Source organism: Carcharodon carcharias, chromosome 19, assembly GCF_017639515.1.
Source record: "Carcharodon carcharias isolate sCarCar2 chromosome 19, sCarCar2.pri, whole genome shotgun sequence".
NCBI classification, from domain to species: Eukaryota; Metazoa; Chordata; class Chondrichthyes; order Lamniformes; family Lamnidae; genus Carcharodon; species Carcharodon carcharias.
The window spans coordinates 102,826,623-102,850,899 of record NC_054485.1 but is presented as its reverse complement, the minus strand read 5'-3'; the positions used below and the strand labels follow the sequence as shown (position 1 = coordinate 102,850,899).

Here is a 24,277-nt window from a genome sequence, read left to right as displayed (position 1 = left end):
TATGATCCTGTTCCCACAGTATTTGAGATTAGTAACAATCCTGTCCCCCCTCTATCTGAGATTAGTTATGATCCTGTTTCCACAGTATTTGAGATTAGTAACAATCCTGATCTTCCCCCCATGTCTGAGGTTAGTAAGCATGCGTGATGACAAATTTATCAGGCAATAAAAGGGATTATGAAATTTGACTTTATTCGATAAACTGTCAAAGATTGTGCCCAATATTATCATCAGAGCTGAAATGAATAACCACCACAAAATTGCCTAAAAACTACACATTTAATCTTTTAAATGTAAAAAGAGTTATTGAGAGCTCAATATGCAAAACACAAGATCACTAGAGGGATTTGCAGGGTTACTGGGAGCACACAGCTCATTCTCAGCGAGGGCAGCAGAACAGACCTGGTCCGATACTGACCAGGGTCAGTTACCTGCTCAGCTCTCATTGGGAACTGATTTAGCCACAGGAAAGCAGGGGAGTTACGCTCAGCCTGTATTAAATGCAGGTTGGGCCTCAGTTGTGTCCAGCTCTGGGCCCTGCACTCTGGGAAAGATATCAAGGCCTTGGGGAGGTTGCGGAGGAGATTTACGAGAATCCTAGGGATGAGGAGCTTCAGTTGCGTGGAGAAGCTGGGGTTGTTCACCTTGGAGCAGAGAAGGTTAAGTGGAGATTGAATACAGGCGTGCAAAACTGCGAATGGTTCTGTTTTAGAGTAAACGAGAAACTGTTTCCAGTGGCAGGAGTGTCGGTAGCTGGTGGAGACAGGTTTAAGGTAATTGGCAAAAGAGCCAGAGGTGACATGAGGAAATGTTACTTCAGGCAGCGAGTTGTTGTGACCTGGAATCCACGGCCCAAATGGGTGGTGGAAGGAGATTCAATAATTTAGAAAAGGGAATTTGATTCTATAACATTTAAAAAGTATTTGGATCTGCACTCGAGGTGCTGTAACCTGCGTGGCTACAAAGCAAGAGCTGGGAAGTGGGGTTGGGCTGGATGGCTAGGAGCCCACATCACAGAATTTTAACAGCACAGGAGGCCATTCGGCCCATCGCGTCTGCACATGATGGACTGAATGCCAACCTTCCATGCTGTAAATGTCTATGCTTTCTGTGAATAAGACAAGGAAAAACAGAAAAATGGTGGGGAGAGGGCAGGGGATCGGGATTAATTGGGTAGTTCTACCTATGGAGAACTAGCAGGGCCACGATGGACCAAATGGTCTCCTGTCCTGTCTGATTCTACCAGCTGTGGTGTGGCTCTGGATTCGATTGATCAGCGCGTCACAAAGCCTCAGTGGCTGGGGGAGACCTCTGGGAGAGTCCTTCAATTGTAACGGGCTGGAGGTTCTCACCCTCAGAGTCCTGGGGAGCAAATCGCAATGGCAACTTCCGTTGGGGGGGGGGGGGGGGGGGTGACAGGGCAGCAAGTGACCTCTGCCCACCACCTGTGCCCAAATCAATAGGGCAGTTGAAGAGGGAAAAGGGCGAAGGTGTCAGAGAGAGAGAGAGAGGGAGAGGATGCTTGTGTTTGGTTGGGGCGGGGAATTTACAGTTGGCGTTTGTGGGGCATGTCTGCTGTCAGCGAGTCGAGGATGCCCCTCCTCCTCTCTCTCACCCGTACCCCTCCCCCCACCCCCCCCTCCCCCTCACACGGGCTAGGGCACCACCACATTGATCTCGGCCAGCTTGCTCTCGGTGGAGTTCTTGCCGGTGGTCTTGCCGTGCTGGTCGCGCAGGTGGACCCGCAGGGTGTTGTAGTGGGTGAAGCGCATGTCGCAGTAGTTGCAGCAGTGGGGCGAGTCGCCGCTGTGCACGTTCATGTGGTCCTTGAGCGAGCGGTTCTGGGTGAAGGTCTTGCCGCAGATGGCGCAGCAGTACGGCTTGAAGCCGGTGTGCACGTTGATGTGCTGGGCCAGCCGCGCGTTCTTCTTGAAGACCTTGCCGCACAGCAGGCACATGTAGAGCTTGTGGACCACCATGTGGGCTGCCAGGTGCTCGCGGTGCTCGAAGGGGGCGCCGCACTCGGAGCAGCGCACCGGCTCAGGGCGCCCAGGCACCTCCCCCCTGGCCCCCGCGGGCGGCGGCGGCGGCGGCTCTTCCCCCGGCCGGTAGAAGCCGCCATAGAAGCCGCCGCTGCGGCACTCCTCGCTGGCCGAGCTCTCGTAGTCCTCCTCCTCCTGCAGCTCCTCCTGCACCACCACAAAGCCCTCGTCCTCCATCCCCTCGGCTTTGGCACGCTCGGGGTAGCCCGAGGCGCCTGGCCCCTCGCAGCCCCGGCTGCCCTCCACCGTGGAGTGGATGCGGCAGTCGGTCTCCAGGTAGGCAGCCGCGCCTTCCTGCTCGCCGGGGAGAGCCGGGTGCGCCGACTCGGACTCCACCTTCACCGGCTCGCCTCCGGCCACCACGCCCTTGCCGGCTGGCCAGCCAGGCAGACTCTCGGGCTCGGGCGCTGGCCGCTCCGAGGAGCTGGCGATCTGCGGGGTGCCTGGACGCCCCTCCCCTTCCCCCTCCTCGGTGATCAGCGAGGCCACGCAGGGCGACAGCGACTGCCGGCACTTCTCCACCACGTGCTCCATCTGGAGGCAGCTGGCCGCCGTCAGGTAGTCCACGATGTCGCGGAAAGGGAACTCCAGCCTCCCGGTGTAGCACGAGAGCAGCAGCTGCAGGACCACCTCCGAGGCGGCCATGGGGAAGACCTGCACCTCCTGCGAGGGGTTCATGTGGAAGCGGTCCCGCAGGAAGGGCGAGCAGGCCGCCAGCACCACGCGGTGTCCCGGGAACCGCAGCCCCCCCACCAGGATGGTCACGTCGCAGAACCACTCCTCCAGACGCAGCTCGTTCATCTTCTTCATCGTGACCCCATCGTGCTCAGGGAATTGGAATTGCAGCAGCTTCCCGGTCGCCATTGTTCTCCCGGCTGAAAGGGAAAAGATAGATCGAAGCTTTAGGATGTCCTTATGTTGTACTGTTGCTGCACAAATCCAACTGACTGGATAAAAATACTGCTGCAACGCTGAGGTGTGAGTTGATGCACAGTGAGAGGACAGTGTAGAGGGAGCTTTACTCTGTGTCTAACCCTGTGCTGTACCTGCCCTGGGAGTATTTGATGGGGACAGTGTAGAAGGAGCTTTACTCTGTATCTAACCTGTGCTGTACCTGCGCTGGGAGTGTTTGATGGGACAGTGTAGAAGGAGCTTTACTCTGTATCTAACCTGTGCTGTACCTGCCCTGGGAGTGTTTGATGTGATAGTGTAGAGGGAACTTTACTCTGTATCTAACCCCGTGCTGTACCTGCTCTGGAAGTGTTTGATAGGGACAGTGTAGAAGGAGCTTTACTCTGTATCTAACCCGTGCTGCACCTGCCCTGGGAGTGTTCGATTGGACAGTGTAGAGGGAGCTTTACTCTGTATCTAACCCGTGCTGTACCTGTCCTGGGAGTGTTCGATTGGACAGTGTAGAGGGAGCTTTACTCTGTATCTAACCCGTGCTGTACCTGTACTGGGAGTGTTTGATTGGACAGTGTAGAGGGAGCTTTACTCTGTATCTAACCCGTGCTGCACCTGTCCTGGGAGTGTTTGATAGGGACAGTGTAGAAGGAGCTTTACTCTGTATCTAACCCATGCTGTACCTGTCCTGGGAGTGTTTGATTGGACAGTGTAGAGGGAGCTTTACTCTGTATCTAACCCGTGCTGCACCTGCCCTGGGAGTATTTGATGGGGACAGTGTAGAAGGAGCTTTACTCTGTATCTAACTCCGTGCTGTAACTGTCCTGGGACTGTTTGATGGGGACAATGTAGAGTGAGCTTTACCCTGTATCTAACTCGGTGCTGTACCTATGTTCAGGGAACAGTTGAGACAGAGGTCTGTATCGAATCCCTGAGGTCTGATAGCATGGATACAAGTGTAGCAACTGTTGTAATGCAGGCAAACGCAGCAGCCAATGCACAATGCACAGCAAGATCCCACAAACAGCAAATGAGATCATGTTTTTTTTCTTTTCATCAGCCAGCTCCCTTGCTGGTTTTTTGAATAGCGCACGTGCGATCAATAACATTCACCTGAGAGGGCAGGTGGGGCAAATGTTTTAACTTCGGGGTTCCGCCTGGCACAGAATGAAGGAAAACTAAAGTAAACAACCCGAGGCGGGAGGCGGGGGAAGGGCCAATCCAGCAAATGAGGGGTCGGCAAAAATCCACTCAACACATTTTGATCAATGCCGCCTCCCCATGCCGAGCAGCTTCCAGAGCCACTTCATCCATCCAGCCGCCTCACCTGGGAAACCCACGCCAGATAATTAAAGAAAACACCCAGAGAGAAGCAGCGAGCAACCGAGCTGAACCCTCAGCAAATGAACCCCGTTGCACCACACAGGTGGCAGTGCCCCTTTAATTAAAGGGACCAGTAATGGCAGCTCCTTCATCCCAATCTTCCTACACCTCAGCTAAAGGGTGGCGCTGCCCCTTTAAGAAACCAACATTTAAAGGGACCAGCAACCGACTTCCCAACTGTCCCTCAATAAACCGCCTGCCGATTGGGGAGGAGTTCGGTCCCTTTAAGAAGGGGGGGTGGATTAAAGGAATGGGCGCCTCCCGGAAATTGGGAGGGAGAAGCTGAAGTGTCCGTGGCCGGGTTTCCCCTCCCCCTCGCTCCCCCTCCCCCCCGCCCCGGTCTCCCCCGGACTCACCGGGCGGAGCGGCAGCGGTTCCGAGTTGCCGCAGTCCCCGACGGGTGGCCGACCGAAACACCGCGGACGCCACCCCCCCCCCCCCCCCCCAACCAATGTTCCAGCGGCCTGGCGGGCCGACCAACCGCAGCTACGGAGTTTCCAACCAGGAGGATTAAAAAAAACCCAGTCAAACTTGGGGAATGACTGGTATTGGGTCCGAACTGGAGTTCCATATTTAGAAGGTATACAAGACCAGATCGGACCAGTACCTGTCATTTCCCAAGTTTTACTGGCTTTTCCTTCCTCTCCCCTCCTCTTTCCCCCGACTCCAAACCCCACCTGCACACCAAATAGGACATATCAGCGGAGGGGATGCCCAAACCTGAAAAAAGTGGCCAAATCAACCCCCCACACCAATCACCGCAACCTGTCGCGTTCAATTTTTCAATTGCTTTCTAGCACAGAACTTGAACCAGGACGCCGTTTAAAAATTAAGGGTCTCCCATTTAAGACTGAGATGAGGAGGGTTGTTAGTCTGTACAATTCTCTTCCCCAGAGTTATAGCAATAGATGCTGGGTCATTGAATGTTTTTTAAGGCCAAGTTAGTTAGATTCTTGTCTAACAAGGGAGTCAAAGGTTATCAGGGGTAGACAGGAAAGTAGAGTTAAGGCCACTATCAGATCAGCCATGATCTTATACGGTGGAGCAAGCTCGAGGGGCCGAATGGCCTGCTCCTGCTCCTATGTATGTGTGAATGTTGCCATGAGTTGACTTGCCAACCAGTCAGCACCCCTTTTCTAATAAAAACAGAAAGTGCCGGAATAACTCCGCAGGTCTGGCAACATCTGTGGAGAGAGATAAACAGGGTTAACATTTCGAGTGCAATATGACTTCTTCGGAACTGGCTTGTAGTTCCGATGAACAGTCATATTGGTCTCAGAAGATTAACTCTGTTTTTCTCTCTCCACAGATGCTGCCAGACCTGCAGAGTTCTTCCAGCACTTTCTGTCTTTATTTCAGACCTCAAGCATTCGCAGTATTTTGCTTTTATTTTGGCACCCCTTTCCTCCAGTAATATAAATAGCTGCGATCCTTTGAAATTTGGCATTCTTGCATCTGTCCAGATGAGTGCAAGATGAAAACCTTTGGTAGAGTCTCTCTCTTTTCAGAAATTATTTGCATTTCTCCAATGGTCAGTATTTGATTGTGTGTGTCTGTTGCCTGATTCTGTCTTTAACTCCTCTCAGGTAACACAGTCACGCGTGAAATTAATGTTGCAAGGGGCTTAACTATAGCTGACACTGTCTGCGGCAGTAGTAGTGTGGCTAAGCATGTCAGCTCCTCGGCTGGGTGAACCTGTGAGGTCCTTTAGCTTGAAGTAGGACTGATGAAGATGAACTAACTGACCATCTGGAGATGTGTAGAGATTGGTGAGCAGATGCTGACGTGGTTAACAATACAGTCAGCACTTCGTGATCGGTTTGGAACTTCACATATAGTCAAAAACCGAACAATTAAACACTACACCAACCACCCGCTACCATAACCTGCACCTAATGAGAACCCTGTGGTTTTGATTAAAAATGGCCTCCCTTTGGATCATTGACGTTCGCATCGATCCCAAGTCCCAAATCGGTGTTCGGATGAACTCTCGACCTGTGATCCCAGTGTGGACCACACACAAGGTTACTCACTGATATCACATGGCAAGACATCAGGAGCATGCACATCTCATTGTAACAAAGGCACCTTCGACAGTGCGACATTCTCTCAGTACTGGAAATCCGACACTGCAACACTCCCTCAGGGCTGAACCTGCAACAGTGTGGTGCTGTCTCAGTACAGACACTCCATTCCCTCAGTACTGACACCACTCCCTCAGTATAGACCCTCCGACAGTGCGGCACCCCCTCAATACTGGACCTCGGACAGCACAGCACTCCCTCAGCACTGACCCTCTGACAGTGCAGCACTTCCTCAATACTGACTCTCCAATAGTGCAGTACTCACTCATTAAACACCCTCCAAACGTGCAGCACTCGCTCAGTACTGACCCTCCGACAGTGCACCATTCCCTCAGTATTGACCCTCCGACAGTGCAGCACTTCCTCAGTACTGACTGGCTGATGGTGCAGCACTCCCTCAGTACTGACCCTCTGACAATGCAGCACTTCCTCAATACTGACTCTCCAATAGTGTAGTACTCACTCATTAAACACACTCCAAACGTGCAGCACTCCATCAGTACTGATCCTTGGACAGTGCACTCGCTCAGTACTGACTATCTGACAATGGAACTCTCGGTCAGTACTGACCCTCTGACAGTACAGCACTCGCTCAGTGCTGACCCCCCAACAATTCAGCAGTCCCTCAGTACTACAGGTCTCAGCCTGGATTGTGTGTTCAAGTCTTTTAGCCAGAATTGAACTCACATCTTCTTGACTGAGAATGGAGAGCACTACTCTTTACATATTGATGGATAAGTATAGGAACAAAGGATGGAGGATCAGGAAGAGAAGCCAACGGATGTTGAGGGCATGTCAGAGGGTTAGCAGGTTGTTATGGAACTGGAGCTGCAGAGAATGCAGAAAAGAACTGTGGAGATTATCAGCTCCTCCTGGGAAGTTGAGGAGCCTTGGAGGTCCCACAATGACCTCATCCATGAGCAACCTCTTTCCTTGCCTCTTTACCCATTTCCATGCCAATGCTTCCATAGGCTGTGTACCTCTAAATATTCCTCTGCCAAACTGGAACAACTCTGTGGAATTGTTCTGTACTTCAGAGAATACTGAGGGAGTGCTGCACTGTTAGAGGGTCAGTATTGAAGGAGTGCTGCACTGTCGGAGAATCAGTACTGAGGGAGTGCTGCACTGTCAGAGGATTGGTACTGAAGGAGTGCTGCACTGTCGGAGGGTCAGTACTGAGGGTGTGCAGCACTGTCAGAGGGTCAGTACAGAAGGAGTGCAGCACTGTCAGAGGATCAGTACTGAGGGAGTTCTGCAATGTCAGAGGATCAGTACTGAAGGAATGCTGCACTGTTGAAGGGTCAGTACTGAGGGAGTGCTGCACTGTCAGAGGGTCAGTACTGAGGGAGTGCTGCACTGTCGGAGGGTCAGTAATGAAGCAGTGCTGCACTGTCGGAGGGTCAGTACTGAGGGAGTGCTGCACTGTCGGAGGATCTGTACTGAGGGAGTGCTGCACTGTCAGAGGATCAGTACTGAGGGAGTGCTGTACTGTCGGAGGGTCAGTAGTGAAGCAGTGCTGCACTGTTGGAGGATTAGTACTGAGGGAGTGCTGCACTGTCGGAGGGTCAGTAGTGAAGCAATGCTGCACTGTCGGAGGGTCAGTACTGAGGGAGTACTGCACTGTCGCAGGATCAGTACTGAAGGAGTGCTGCATGTTTGGGTGATGGCATTTTGCAGTCAGCAGGTCGTGGGTTCGAGGCCCTGGTTCCTGCAGTTCTGAACTCGTAACCCACATTGGCACTTCAGGGCACTGGAAGATTTGAGAATGTTCAGGAATTCAGGAGGTGATGTGAGGACTTTGGCAGGTTCACAGGGATGAATAAAATTCATGGTATGAACCTGGAGGTTAATAGCAGAGGAGGAGGCTATTCAGTCAACACTACCCTTGCTGCCTCAGTCCAAAACCAATCCCACTGCCCCTTAACCCTATATCAATCCCAGACTAATCCCACTGTCTCCTTCTACCTGCACACACCCACAAATAACTCCGTAACTTTCTCTATTGCAAATATTTACCTAGTTTTGTCTGAATTGTTGGAATGATCATTGCTGCGACCACTCATTGTGCTGTTCCAATTCCAACAATCATTTACAAATTTCTGTGAATCTCCCAACATTCTCTGAGTGAGCATTTCAAATTGTCATCATCGGTCTGTCCCTCAATTCGAGGATGGCTTCTACCCTAGGTCTGGAGTCAGGTACTTATTAATCAGTTTGAAATTAAATTCCAGCAGCTCCTATGCCCAGAGTGTTGGTTTGAGCCTCTGGATTACTTGTCCAGTGATATCACCGCTACCCCACCATTTCCCCACAACACTCCTACACAGCATTGCAAAAGGACTTCATTAAGCACTTTGAGGCATTGTTGAAAGGTGCTTAAAGAAATGCAAATCTTTCTTTTGTCAAACATGCAATAATCCCAGTACAGTTCTTCACTAAGCTGCATTATTCTTCCATTTATTGCTCAGTGATTACTTCCTCATTCTCGAAGCTTTTGATTCCTTGCTGAGGACTGGGGTCCAAGTCAATACTCGTCAGTTGCCCTGTGAAGAGGGCAATTTCCCTTGGGGTTGTAGTCTCACCAGTTTTCAGTGAGTGTCCGGTGTCATAGCTCCTGGGAGAGGAGTCTTTTCATAGTGGGCCTTCGCAACACAACACCCAATACTGGTGGCAAGGAGGAGGAAAGGAACAATATAACTGTTGTATATGTTATATCTTGGCTCTATGTAGAGATGACACACTAGCTTATGTGTGTAGGAACTTTAATTTACAGTGCTTTAAAATGTCTCCTCCATGCTTCGGCTCTGGCTTCTAGCTCTTTCTACAGTTTGTTTATTTTTCTGAGTTCACAGCCAGGCTTAAACAATCAAGCACAGTGAGCATCAATAGTAAACAGATTCACATAATCAAACATGGAAGAATTGAACACTGCCACAATGGAGACTAATACCCGCACCCCTCCAACAGGTATTGCCTGGATACTTGACCATGAGGGAGGGGTTGGGAATGAACTGATTCTAATTCCCGAATGGCCAATCCAAGATCACAACTGGCCTGACTGGAGGGTGGAAGTCTGTAGGTCAGTTTTAAAAAAAAATTATTCTTGGGAGTGCCACTGATCGGCCAGCATTTATTGTCCATCCCCAATTGCCCTTGAGAAGGTGGTGGTGAGCCGGCTTCTTCAACAGCTGCAGTCCATGTGGTGAGTTTGGGGAGGGAGTCCTAGCAATGATGAAGGAACAGTGGTGTAGATCCAAGTCAGGGTGGTATATGGCTTGGAGGGGAACTTGCAGGTGGTGGTGTTCCCATGCGCCTGCTGCCCTTGTCCTTCTAGGTGATAGAATTTCAGGTTTGGAAGGTGCTGTCGAAGGAGCCTTGGTGCGTTGTTGTAGTGCATCTTGTATATAGCTACCAGCTTCCTTGTGGAAGGACTAAATGTTGAAGGTGGTGGATGGTGTGCTGGTCAAGTGGGCCGCTTTGTCCTGGATGGTGTCAAGCTTCTGAGTGTTGTTAGAAGTGCGCTCATCCTGGCAAGTGAATAGTACTCCATCACACTCCTGACTTGTGCCTTGTAGGTGGTGGACAGGCTTTGGAGAGTGAGGAAGTGAGTTACTTGTTGCAGAATTGCCAGCCTCTGACCTGCCCTTGTAGCCACAGTATTTATGTGGCTGGCCCAGTTCAGTTTCTGGTACTTGATAGGGTAGACGTAGAGAAGATGTTTCCATTGTGGATGAGAGCAGAACTAGAGGCCATCAATATATGACAGTCACTAATAAATCCATTTGGGAATTCAGGAGAATCTTCTTCACTCTCAGAGTGATGAGAATGTGAAACTTGCTCCCACAGGGAGTGGTTGAGGTGAATAGGATGGATGATTGCTTTCCTGGGCTTGATATTACTACTTTGTTAATTAATTTGTGAGTAAGCGGATCAGTTGGTTTAGGCTATTCACAATGAGGTAAAATACAATCTTTCACATCCCTGTGCGCAGTTTTGGTTGTTGTATTAAAGGAAGGATATACTTGCAGTGGAGGCGGTACAGTGAAGTTTCACTGAATTGGTCCCTGGGATGAGGGGTTGTCCTCTGATGAGAGGCTGAGTAAACTGGGTCTATATTCTCTGGAGTTTAGAAGAATGAGAGATGATCTCATTGAAACCTACGAAATTCTGAAGGGGGTTGACAGGGTGGACACTGAGATTGTTTCCCCTGGTGAGAGAATCTAAAACACGGGGGCACAGTCTCAGGATAAGGGGCCGGTCATTTAGGACTGAGATGAGGAGAAATTACTTAACTCAAAGGATTGTGAATCTTTGGACTTCTCTAACCCAGAGGGTTGTGGATGCTGCATCATTGAATATACTTAGGGCTGGGATAGACAGATTGTTGGTCTCTCGAGGAATTAAGGGATATGGGAGCGGGTGGGAAAGTGGAGTTGAAGCCCAAGTTAAGGCATGTTAATACTGAATAGCGGAACAGCCTTGACGGGCCGAATGGTCTACTCCAGCTCCTATCTTGTGTGTTCTGGTGTACTTTCAAAGATATTTTGGCAGCCCAGTGAGAGACGACATTCCGGACAAATTTGCCAGTGTTTGCCTCTCCGGCGCACGATTCTGCGGGGATAGAGAATGCCAGAAAAATTTTCATTACAGATTTCCAAAATTTCATTCTTGGGATGTGGGGTGGCACCTGCAAGGGCAGCATTTGATGCCCATCCGCCTGGATTGCCCTGAGAGAACTGGTGGTGGGTCGCCTTTCTGATAGCGGATTGGCACAGAGGGCAGTCAAAGGGTCGGCCTCCTCATTGTGGGTCTGGAGTCACATATAAACCCAGACCTGGGTAAGGGCGGCAGATCTCCAAATTTGTGGCTGATACAAAACTTGGAAGCACTGTGAACTGTGAGGAGGATAGTGATAAACTTAAAAAAGGACACAGGCAGGTTGGCGGAATGGGCAGACAAGGGGTAGATGAAATTTCATGACAAGAAGTGTGAAGTGATTCATATGGGTAGGAAGAATGCAAGAGAGACTAGATAAAATAAAGGGTACAATTATAAAGAGGGTGCAGGAGCAGGGGGACCTGGGTGCGTATGTGCATCATTGGCGGTGGCAGCACAGGTTTAGAAGCATACAGTATGCCAAGTTTTATTAACAGGGGCATAGAGTATAAAAGCAAGGAAGTTATGTTAAACCTGTATAAAACACTGGTTCAGCCTTAACTGGAGTATTGCATGCAGTTCTGGACACCGCATGTTAGGAAAGATGTGAAGGCATTAGAGAGTGCGCGTACAAGATTCACGAGAATGCTTCCAGGGATGAGGAACTTCAGTTACATAGATAGATTGAAGAAACTGGGACTGTTTTCTTTGGATAAGTGAAGGATGGGAAGAGATTTGATGGAGGTTTTCAAAATCATGAGGGATCTGGACAGAGTAGATAGGGAGGAACTGTTCCCATTGGTGGAAAGGTCAAGAGCCAGAAGGCACAGACCTAGGATGATTGGCAAAAGAAACAAAGGCGACATGAGGAAAAACCTATTCATGTAGCGAGTGGGTGGGGCCGTGCATGCACTGCCTGAGAATGTGCTGGAGGCAGGGTCGATTGAGGCTTTCAAAAGGCAGCATCACTGTAACAATTTGCAGGGCCACAGGGAAAAGGCAGGGGAGTGGCATTAGGTGACCAGCTCCTTTAGAGGGGACAGGCTGAATGGATTCCTTCCCTGAGGGGACATTGGTGAACCAGTGGGTTTTTAATGACATATTAACGTTCATTTTTAATGATAACTTTGTTATTTAATTATTTAATTTATCTTTTTAATCGATTGAATTTAAGTTGAATCCTCGAACTGCCACACTGGGATTGGAACTGACACTCCCTGGATGATTAGTCCAATAACAAAACTAGAAAAACCTATGGTCACAACGGAGAGAATCGCTGTTAAGCCTATGGAACTGCACCACAAAAAAAGCCTGAAATTGGAAGACACAAATACTCATCAAGGATTACAACAATTAATTCAATGTAATTTGACACAAAATACTGACTTAACATTCGATCGTTGATGAATGTGGGGAGGCGATGGCGTAGTGGTATTGTCTAGTGATATTGTCTGGGCTAGTAATCCAGAGACCCAGGGTAATGCTTTGAGGACCAGGGTTCAAATCCCCCCACAGCAGGTGGTGGAACTTGAATTTAATAAAAATCTGGAATTAAAAGTCTAATGAAACCATTGGCAAATTGTTGTAAAAACCCATCTAGTTCACTAATGCCCTTTAGGGAAGGAAATTCTGCTACATGTGACTTCAGACCCACAGCAATGTGGTTAACTCTTAAGTACCCTCTGAACAAGGCCAATTAGGGAATGGCAATAAATGCTGCCTAAGATGTGTACATAGATTGATTCGCACCCACTGTAACAAGCATCTTCAGGAGAGCTTCCAAACTCTAAAGTATTTCCCCCTACTTTTAAGGGCAAAACTCAGCACTGTCACTTCTGAGTCTGCAGGTTGAGTACCACACAAAGCTAGGCTGACACGCCTGCATCAGCACTGAGGGCGCGCCAAACAGTCAGAGGCATCGTCTCTCAGATCAGATGTTAAACTGAAGCACCCCCTCCCCCACACCGTCTGCTTTCCCAGTTGGACTGTTTGGAAGAAGAGCAGGGGAGTTCTCCCCAGGACTAAATATATAACTATCAGTCAACATTGCTAAAAATCAACAGATAATCCAGACGTTGTCACGCTGCTTTTCTTGCATTGTTTTTTTAAGAATTATTTCATTGGCTGTAAAGCTCTTTGGGATGTTCTGAGATTGTGAAGGGAGAGGTAGAAATGAAAGCCTTTCTCCATCTTTCCACTTCCTCCGCATTAGAAACACATGGCCCTTTGTGGAAGAGGAACCAGCTTTGGAAAAGTCCACAGACCGAGGGGGACTCCGACCCCGGTCCACAGAGTGAGGGAAACCCCAACACCAGTCCGCATAGTCAGAGAGACCATGGCGCAAGTCCTTAGAGTGAGGGAGACCCCAACACCAGTCTTTAGAGCGAGGGAGACCCCAATACCAATCCACAGAGTGAGGGAGACCCCAACACCAGTCCTTAGAGCGAGGGGCACCCCAACACCAGTCCTTAGAGCGAGGGAGACCCCAATACCAATCCACAGAGTGAGGGAGACCCCAACACCAGTCTTCAGAGCGAGGGAGACCCCAATACCAATCCACAGAGCGAGGGAGACCAGTCCACAGAGCATGGGAGACCCCAACACCAGTCCGTAGAGAGAGGGAGATCCCAACACCAGTCCGTGGAGCATGGGAGACCCCAACACCAGTCCGTAGAGAGAGGGAGATCCCACCAGTCCGCGGAGCATGGTAGACCCCAACACCAGTCCGTAGAGAGAGGGAGACCCCAACACCAGTCCGCGGAGCATGGTAGACCCCAACACCAGTCCGTAGAGAGAGGGAGACCCCAACACCAGTCCGCGGAATGAGCGCGACCCCAATACCAATCCAGAGTGAGGGAGGCCAGTCCACAGAGCGAGGAAGACCAGTCTGCAGAGCGAGGCAGACCCCGGTGGCAATCCACAGAGCAAGGGACTCCTCTACAATAGCTCAGTGTCCGCAGCAGCCATGGTTAGCTGGGCTAACTGACAGTTGTCGGCTGTGGTCTTGCCATGTTGCTCTTTGAGGTGCCTGCGGAGGGCAGGCTTGTGGGCGAAGCTCATGTTGCAGTAGTGGCAGTGGTGAGGCCTGGCGCCGCTGTGAAGGTTCATGTGATCCTTCAGCGAGCGGTTCTGGGTGAACGTCTTGCCGCAGACGGTGCAGAGGTAAGGCTTGATGCCCGTATGCACGTGGACGTGCCTGGCCAGGTTGACCCGCTGGCTAAACACCTTGCCACACCTGGGACACATGAAGAGCTTATGGGCCTTCATGTGGGCCACCAGATGCTCCGGGTGCTGGAAGGCCTGTGCACACTCGCTGCAGTGAATGGGCTGGGGGTAGGGGGCAGCTGGGGTTCCCTGAGGGCTGGGGGGAGCTCGGGGCCCGATGAAGCAGGCGGCCCCGCACTCCTCACTGGCCGAGCTGTCCTCGTCCTCGGGGAAGCCGCCGCCAATCAGAACGCAGCCCTCCTCGTCATCGGTCGTCTCGGAGAGGTCGGGGTAGGCCGGTTGCCGGGACGTGCTTGGCCGGCTTCCAGAAGGTTCTGCCACCGGGCTGTCCGCATCGATGATTACATAAACGTCATCGGCCTCTTCGTTCTCCTCAGACTCCGACTTGATCTCGGCCTCCTCCTGGGCCTGGGCCTCAATTTGGGCCTGCGCCTCCGGACCGCAGCCATCATCCTTGATCTTGACGCGGGGGTCAATATACCTGGACAGTGCCCGCCTGCACTCCTCCACCACGTGGTCCATCTGCAGGTAGCTGGCCATCGTCAGGTAGTTCACCACCTCCTTGAAGGGGAAGTCCAGTGCCCCGGTGTAGCACGAGAGCAGCAGGCGGGAGAGTATCTCCGCGCCCTCGCTCAGCGCCACCCGTACCTCCTTGGACGGGTTGAGGAGGAACTGGTCGCGCAGGAAGGGGGAGCAGGCTGCCAGCACCACCCGGTGCCCGGGGAACCTCAGCTGCTCCGTCACGATGGTCACATCGCAGAAACGCTTCTCCAGACGCAGCTGGTTCATCTTCTTCAAGGTCGTTGACTCATGACGAAGAAACTGGAAGTGAAGAACCTCTCCTGATGCCATTGCTTTTCAAACTGTTTAAAATAAAGAAACCAAAAGTCTGTAAAACTACTGCTGATAATTACATGACTCAGAAACAGGCCATTCAGCCCAACCAGTCCATGCTGGTGTTTGTGCTCCACTCGAGCCTCCTCCTTCTTTCCTCATTTAAATCTATCATCGTAACGCTCTATCCCCTTCCCCCTCATCTGCTTGTCTAGCTTCCCATTAAATATATCCATACTATTCACTTCAACTACTCCTTGTGGTAGCAAGTTCCACATTCTAGCCACTCTTTGGGTCAAGAAATTTGTTCCGAATTCCCGATTGGATTTATTAGTGACTATCTTCTATTGACAACCTCTAGTTATGTTCTTCCCCATATAAAGGAACATGCTCTCTGTATTCGCTCTATCAAAACCTTTCATAATTTTAAATTAGGTCACCCCTCAGTCTTTGTTCTTTCAAGAGGAAAGAGATGCTGCCTGTCAATCCTTTCCGGGTATGTAAATCTCCTCTGCAACCCCGCCAATGCCTCTATATCCTTCTTAAAATATGGCAACCAGAACTGCAGGCACTATTCTCAGTGTGGCTTAACCAAGGTTCACTACATATTCAGCATAATTTCCCAGCTTTTTAATTCTAACCCTCTGGAAATAAAGCCTAGTGCTGAGTTTACTTTTTTTTAATGGTCTTGCTAACTTGTGGTACAATTTTTAGTGATTGGCGTATTTGTATTTGGAGATCCTTTTGTTCCTCTACACCACTTAAGACTTGCACCTTCCACGCAATGAGTGATCTCCCAATTCCTCTTACCAAAAGATACGACCTCACATTTATCTGTGTTGAACTTCATTTGCCAATTATTTCCCTATTCTGCAAGTTTATTAATGTCCTCCTGTAATATGTTCCAGTCCCCTTCAGTATTGACTACCATCTCAATTTGGTGTCACCTGCAAGTTTAGAAATTGTGTTTTTGATAATGATACCACAGGGGAGCTGCAGGCCTTGTGGCACAGCGGGTAGCGTCCCTGCCTCTGCGCCAGAAGCTCCGGGTTGAAGTCCCACTCCCGGATTCGATAACTACTGAATGTGTGTTCATCATGTGGCCAGACACAATTGTCAACCTGCAAATCTTTTGGGGTGTAAGAGCGGGAGAGATTCCTGGTCAGCCACATGATGGAAAGAACATTGGAGCCACAGCAACTCGGGCTTCCAGTATCGATTGTAACGCACCATCACCACAGGGAATAGTTGAGGCAAATAGTATTGATGCATTTAAATGGGAACTAGATAAGCAAAATGGAGAAAGGAATAGAAAGACATACTGATAGGGTGGGAGGAAGCTAGTATAGAGAATAAACACCAGCAGGGGCTGAATGGCCTGATTCTGTGCTATAAATACTGATGTAATAGAGACATACATGGCAGGAGTTGGGGTAGGGGAATCTAATTCTGTGACTGTACAGCTTCACATGGAAGCCACAGGTCAGTGACATTTCAGCCTCAATATGCCCAGGTCAAGGGGGAGAAGAGAAAAATACAAGAATCTCAGCCAGGATCTCACAGCGCTGAGAGAGGCGATTTGGCCCATTGTATCTGTGCTAGCTCTTTGGTCAAGCTATCCAATCAGTTCCTCTCCCATTCTCTTTCTCCATAACCCAGCACATTTTTTTTCTTTTCAAATATTTATCCAACATTTGGTTACATCTTAAAAGTTATTATTGAACTGGCTTCATGGAGAGACAATATAACATAAAGGATACAACTCTAAAGGGGGTGCAGAAGCAGAGGAACAGGGGTAAATGTGCACAAGTCATTGAAGGTGGCAGGATAGGCTGAGAGACCAGTTAATAAAGCATACAGTACCCTGGGTTTACTAATAGAGGCATAAAGTACAAGAGCAAGGAGGCTATGTTGAACTTGCATAAGACACTATTTTGGCCTCAACTGGAGGACTACGTCTAGTTCTGGGTACTGTACTTTGTGAAGACACCGGAGAGAGTGCCGGAAAAATTGATGAGAATGGTTCCAGAGATGAGAAACTTCAGTGATGAAGATAGATTGGAGAAGTTGGGTCTGTTTTCCCTTTTGAAGAGAAGTCTGGGAAGAGATTTGATAGACGGGATCCAGGAGCATGAGGGTTCTGGACAGAATCGAAAGGGAGAAACCATTCCCACTTGTGAAGGGATCAAGGACGAGATGGTAGGGGTTTAAGGTAATTGGCAAAGGAAGCAAAAGCGACACGAGTAAAAACCTTTTTCACTCAGAGTGGTTAAGACCTGGAATGCGCTGCCTGAGAGTGTGGTGGCAGCAGGTTCAGTCGAGGCACTTGAAAAGGAATTAGACTGTTATCTGGAAAGGAAGACGTGCAGGCTTATGGGGAGAATGTGGGGGAATAGCACTAATGAGTTTTCATTCAAGAGCCAGTGCAGACATGCTGGGCCAAATGGCCTCCTTCTGCACTGTAACAATTGTGTGATTTCACCGCCCATTCAGGTAGCACATTCCAGATCACAACAACTTGCTGAGTAAAAATATTTCTCTTTACCTTCTTTTTTTTTGTCAATTATCTCAACTCTGTGACCTCATGCCAATCTTTATCAAGGCCCCACATAATTTTGAACTCCTCGACTGAATCCCCCCTGAACCTTCTCTGTTCTAAGGAGAACAATCTCAGTTTCTTCAGTCTCTCCACATGACTGAAGGAAGCCACTCATTCAAGTAATATTTCCTCTGCACTTTCTCCAAGCCCTGGACAAGTCGTGAAATCAAATTGATCAGCCCCTTGCCAGCAACATCTGGGCACATGGTGCAGGGCTTGAACATATTCCTTTTGGTCACTTGGTAGTACAGAATTTGAGTATGGCTGAAAAAAGAGACATGCTATCAAAGCTTTTTGTCTTGCACTCAGCAAGATGGCTCGCAAGAAATTACCAACAGTAAAGGGAACAACAATTTATACTGTATGAGAAAAGAGTGTCGATTGGTTGCCAAGTGGACTCTGATTGGTGGAGGCGTTGCCATGGACAATGCAGCATGGAACAGTTGACTGCTCAGCTTTGTTCAAATTCAAACCGGGCAGGTTGATTCTGATTGGTCAACGCATTGCCCTGGGGAATGAACCAGGGAATGACTGTTCTCCAAGCTTTTGTTTAGTTGAAAAAGGTGCAATGTGTGGACATGTTCCTTCTGTCTGCAAAGGACAGGGCTCAGTATTTGAACATATGTGGCTTCTAGCATGCATAAGTGAGGCACACTCTGAGCCCAACTGATAATCTTAAATTGGTTTTCAATGTAATTGGGATTTAGCAGGTGTTGTCCAATTGCGGAATTAAGTTGGACACTGTTTCTGAGTTTTGCAAGCATGGGCTGGTTGGGTACGGTCAGTTCTTTGCCTGTTGTGAACAGCCAAAGAGACGTGCTGTTTGATATTCCTTTTATTCTTTTTGTTTGCAGAAAACAGGTCTCTGTGCCTTTTTTTTGAATTACCTGGGAGCTTGGGGAGCCTATAGTTCCCCATTGCTTTCCCCATGGCAACGCCTCAGCAAATCAGAGTCAACTTGCCAACCAATCTGCATGCCTTTTCTCCTGTGGTATAAATTATTGTGGTATAAATTGTTATTTGAAATTTGGCATTCTTGCATTTGTCCTGATGAGTGCAATACAAAAAGCTTTGACAAAATAACTTGCTTTTCAGCAGTATTCAAATTCTGTTCTAGATTGGAAGAGCAATAGAAATAGGTGATTCCATAGTTAGGGGAATAGACAGGCGGTTCTGCAGCCACAGACATAAATCCAGGATGGTGTGTGTTGCCTCTCTGGTGCCAGGGTTAAAGATGTCACTGGGTGGCTGCGGTGCATCCTGAGGAGGAAGGATGAACAGCTAGCAGTTGAGGTCCACATTGGGACCAATGGCATAGGCAGAAAGAGGGATGTGGTCCTGTAGTCAGAACTTAGGGAGCTAGGTAGGAAATTAGCAAGCAGGACCTCAAAAGTATTCATCTCTGGATTACTCCTAGTAATGCCCACATGTGAGTATAGAAACAGGAGGATAAGACAGATGAATGAGTGGCTGGAGAGATGGTGCAGGAGGGAGGGATTTAGATTCTTGGGACACTGGGACTGGCCCTGGGGGAGATGGGACCTGTACAGGCTGCACGGGTTGCACCTAAAGAGATTCCAGGACTGAGTTCCTTGTGGGGCAATTTACTAATGCTATTGGGGAGGGTTTAAACTAACTTGGCAGGTGTGTGGGAGCCAGGAGATAATATCAGAAAGGAATATCAAGGTGCATGGCACATTGGGAGAGATAGAATGCACTAGAAAAGGAAATGGTAAGCTATTAGATGGGTTCAGAGTAACGGAAACAGTAATAAATTCTAAATCAGGTTTACTCTACATCGTATGTATGTATGCAAGGGTCAATAAGATTGGTGAGTTACAGGTGCACATTGTCATGTGGAATATATGATGTTGTGCCTATAAAAGAGACCTGGCTCAAAGAAGGGCAGGACTAGGTGTTTAAAATATTCCTGGATACAAGGTATTCAGGAAAGATAGGAAAGGAAGAAAAGGGGGAGGGGTATCAATATTGATTAAGAATTGCATTGAGGTGCTGGAGAGAGACAGATGTCCCAGAGGAGTCAAAGACAGAATCTATTTGGCTAGAGCTAAAGAATGAAAAGGATTCAATTACATTGCTTGGTGTAGTCTATAGGTCATCACTATAGTGATGGCCTATAGACTTATTATAGACTTATAGACTAGGACTTTTTAGTCACCTCAGGGCCCACAACTCTAGAGTGGAAGAAAGTCATTCTGGATCCCTAGGGACTGCATTAGAAGAGGCCATCAACCTGTAGGAAAGATGGAGAGGAACAAACTTGCAAGGAAATTATAGAGAAGTAAAAGTATTATAGAGTAGTTAGAAAGGGGGAATTTAGTTATCCAAATATAGATTGGGTTAGCAGTAGTGTAAAGGGCAAAGAGGGGCAAGAGGCCCTACAGTGTGTTCAGGAAAATTTTCTACAGCGCTGTTTCCAGTCCAATTAGAAAAGACGCACTGCTAGACCAGGTTCTTGGAAATGAGGTCGGACAAGGTGATCAAATGTCAACAGGGGAACAATGAGGGGACAGTGATCATTGTATCATAAGGTTTTGTTTAGCTATGGAAAAGGACAAAGAACATTTCAGAGTAAGAATAATTAACTATCAACATCCTGGAGGTTACCATTGTCCCGAAACTGAACTGGGCTTGCTATATAAATACTGTGGCTACAAGAGCAGGTCATAGGCTAGGAGTCCTGCGATGAGTAACTCACCTCCTGACTCCCCAAAGCCTGTCCACCATCTACAAGGCACAAGTCAGGAGTGTGATGGAATAATCCCCACTTGCCTGGATGAGTGCAGCTCCCACAACTCAAGAACATTGACACCATCCAGGACAGAGCAGTCTGCTTAATTGGCACCACATTCACTCCCTCCACCAACACACAATAGCAGTTGTGTGTACCATCTACAAGATGCACTGCAGGAATTTACCAAGGTTCCTACGACAGCACCTTCCAAAACCACAACTGCTACCATCTAGAAGAACGAGGGCAGCAGATAGATGGGAACACCATCAGTTGGAAGTTCCCTTCCAAGTCAGTCACCATCTTGACTTGGAAATATATCACCCTTCCTTCACTGTCGCTGGGTTAAAATCCTGGAACTCCCTCCCTAACAGCACTGTGGCTGTACCTGCACCACATGGACTGCAGTGGTTCAAGAAGGCAGCTCACTACCACCATCTCAAGGGCAACTAGGGATGGGCAATAAATGCTGGCCCAGCCAGTGAAGCCCACATCCAATAAATGAGCGAATTAAAAAAGACTGGGGAAAATCTGACTTCAATGGGGTAAAAATGGACCTGACCCAGATAAATTGTAATCAAAGGTTGGCAGGAAAAATGGTAGCTGAACAATGGGATATCTTTAAAGAAGAGATAGTTTGGGACGAAGGGGAAAGGTAGTGCAAACAAAACCAGATCTCCCTGGATGATAAAAGAGATTAAGACGATGCAGAAAAAGTTTGCTTATGACGGATGTCAGGTAGATAGTACAATGGAGAGCCAGGCTGAATATAGAAGATTCAAGGGGGAAGTGAAAATGAAAATAAGAGAAGTAAAGAGAGAGTACGAGAAGAGACTGGCAGCGAATATAAAATGGTATCCCAAAGTCTTTTATAGGCATGTAAATAGTAAAATTGTGGTAAAAGGAAGAGTGAGACCAATTAGGGACCAAAAAGTGATATATGCATGGCAGCAGAGGGCATAGCTAAGGTATTAAATTTAATACTCTGCATCTGTCTTTACCAAAAAAGAAGATTCTACCCAGGTCATGGTGAAAGAGGAGGGTGTTCAGAAACTTGGAAGGTTTAAAATTGATAAGGAAGAGGTATTGGATAGACTGTCTGTACTTAAAGTTGATATGGCAGCAGGACTGGATGAGATACATCCAATGATACTGAAGAAGGTGAGAGTAGAAATTGCAGAGGCACTGGCCATTATTTTTCAATTTTTCTTAGACTCAGAGGTGGTGCCAGTGGGCTGAAGAATTGCAAAGGTTACACCTTGTTCAAAAAGTGGTGTAAAGATAAGCCCTTGCAACTACAGGCCAATCAGTTTAACTTCAGTGGTGGGAAATTATCTAGAACCAATAATTCTGGACAAAATTAATAGTTACATGGACAAATGTGAGTTAATTAAGGAAAGCCAGCATGGATTTCTGAAGGGAAAATTATGCTTAACTAACTTGCTGGAGTTTTTTGAAAAGGTAACAGAGAGGGCCGATGAGGGCGATACTATCGAGACATTTGATCAGTGCCATGCAACAGACTTTTGAGAAATGTATAGCTCATGGAATAAAAGGGACAGTAGCAACAGGGATACAAAACTTGTATCCCTTGTACAAAACAGGAGATAAAGAATAGTGGTTAATGGATGTTTCTTGGGGTGGAGGAAGCTTTGTAGTAGAGTTCCACAGAGGCCGGTATTGGGACCCTTGCTTTTCCTGATACAGACTAATGGCCTGGTGTGCAGGGCACAATTTCAAAATTTGCACATGATTCAAAACTTGGAAGTATTGTGAACTGTGAAGACCATGGTGTAGAACTCCAAAAAGCCATAGACAATGGAATGGGTGGACAAATGGCAGATGAAGTTTGATGCAGGGAAATGTGAAGTGATTAATTTCGGTCAGCAGAACACAGAAAGACAATATAAAATAAAGGGTACATTTGTAAAGAGACTGCAGGAAAAGAGGGGCCTGGGTGTATACGTGCATACGTCATTGAAGGTGGCAGGATAGGTTGGGAGAGCACTTAAAAAAGCATACATATCCTAGGCTTTATTAACAGGGGCATAAAACATAACAGCAAGGAGTTTATGTTAAACTTGTACAAAAACACCACTTCAGCCTCAACTGGAGTACTGTGTCCAGTTCTGGACGCCATACCTTAGGAAGGATGTGAAGTAGAGAGTGCAGAAAAGACGCATGAGAATGGTCCCAGGGATGGGGAACTTCAGTTATGTAGATACGTTGTTTTCCTTGGAGAAGAGAAGGTTCAGAGGAGATTTGATAGTGGTATTCAAAATCATGGGGAGTCTGGATGGGAACAAACTGTTCCCACCTGTGAACGCATCAGGAACGAGAAAGCGTAGATTTAAGCTAATTGGCAAATGAAGCAACGGGGACATGAGAAACTTTTTCATGCAGAAAGTGGTTAGGATCTGGAATACACTTGTCTGCGAGTGTGATGGAGGCAGGTTCAATTGAAGCATTCAACAGAGAATTGAACTGTTATCTGAAAAGGAATAATGTGCAGGATTACAGGGAGAAGGCAGGGCAGTAACACTAGATGAGTTGCTCATTTGGAGAGCTGGAGCAGAAATGACAGGCCGAACAGCCTTCTTCCATGCTGTACCTGTTTTGAAATTCTGTTAAAATGAAAATTGTTTACATTGAATTTGGAAGGGAAAAATGTTTTATTGTTTTAAATTTGGTGCACATTAAATTTTTTTTGGGGGGGTTAAAAGGAAATAAATTCTTGTGCAAATGGGCACAAGGTTCATAAAGTTGGTGGTGGTGGGGCTGCAATGAGGTGGTTCATTTGCGGAGATGGTGTTCTGGTGGTAATGTCATTGGACTATTAATCCAGAGGCCCAGGCTACTGCTCTGGGGACACTGGTTCAAATCCCAGTATGACAGCTGGTGGAGTTTAAAATGAATTAATAAAATCTGGAACTATAAAGCTGGTCTCAGCAATGGTGACCATGAAGCTACCACCGACTGTGTATAAAAACGCATCTGGTCCACTAATGTCTTCTGGGGAACGGAAGCCGCAGACCTTACCTGGTCTGGCCTACATGTGACTCCAGGCCCACAGCAATGTGATTAACTTAGCTACCCTTTCAATTGGCCTAGTAAGCCACTCAGTTTAAGGGCAATCAGCAATGAAAGCATAAAGAGAGATTCGGGGGACGCTGAAACAAAAACAGAAAATGCTGGAAAAACTCAGCAGGCCTGACAGCATCTGTGGAGAAAGAAAAACAAAGTTAACGTTCCGAGTCGGTATGACCCTTCTCCTTTAAGAGCGCTGGCCCTTTAAGGGAAGGCCGCGCCCCACTCCTCTGGCCCCGCCCCCTCCCGCTGGTTAGGCCACGCCCCTGCGCCATGACGTCACGGGCCGGGAGCCATGGCTTCCCTGGATGCTGAGGTAAGAGAGTCGCTGAGCGGAGGGTATTCCTCTTTCCGATTAAAAACCGCCGCCCCTTCTCTTCTCACCCGGGCCGCTCGGACTCCTCTTTCCCCCATCCAATCCTATTCCGGCTTACATCTAAAACTGAGGCCTTTTCCCCTCCCTCGCTCCTCCGTCGGCTCCGAGTCCACGGCGGCCATGGGTCTGGGGCGCTTTGTGAGACGGAGAGGTGTTTGGGGGGGGGGGGAGGAGGTGGGTGATTGACAGATGGAACCCCGGACCCTGTTTAGCGCATTGGCTCCACCCGTTGGCTTGCGGGGGGAATGCGTTAGGCAGGGTTAGGGGTAAGGCGGCGATGGTTGACTGTTACCACGCAACATGTGTAACGCATCGGTTCCATCCCATTGGATTGCG

General features: G+C 48.4%; 2 protein-coding genes across 7 annotated transcripts in view; one reads left to right on the top strand and one right to left on the bottom strand.

Moving 5' to 3' along the window:
• Nucleotides 1-175: 175 nt before the first annotated feature.
• On the bottom strand, nucleotides 176-24,091 carry LOC121291299 (zinc finger and BTB domain-containing protein 12-like). Its single transcript, XM_041212372.1, has 4 exons — nucleotides 24,000-24,091; nucleotides 14,010-15,156; nucleotides 4,059-4,249; nucleotides 176-2,917 (listed from the first exon to the last, which is right to left on the bottom strand). Exons 2-4 carry the CDS (start codon nucleotides 15,143-15,145, stop codon nucleotides 1,656-1,658), a joined length of 2,589 nt encoding a protein of 862 aa, XP_041068306.1. The 5' UTR covers nucleotides 15,146-15,156; nucleotides 24,000-24,091; the 3' UTR covers nucleotides 176-1,655.
• Nucleotides 23,846-24,277, top strand: part of ehmt2 (euchromatic histone-lysine N-methyltransferase 2) — an 87,163-nt gene continuing 86,731 nt past the window's right edge. For all 6 annotated transcript variants that reach the window (XM_041213557.1, XM_041213554.1, XM_041213556.1 and 3 more), the window contains exon 1: nucleotides 23,846-23,881. In XM_041213557.1, the coding sequence (XP_041069491.1) occupies nucleotides 23,861-23,881 (21 nt within the window). In that variant the 5' untranslated portion in view covers nucleotides 23,846-23,860. The remainder of the gene's footprint in view (nucleotides 23,882-24,277) is intronic.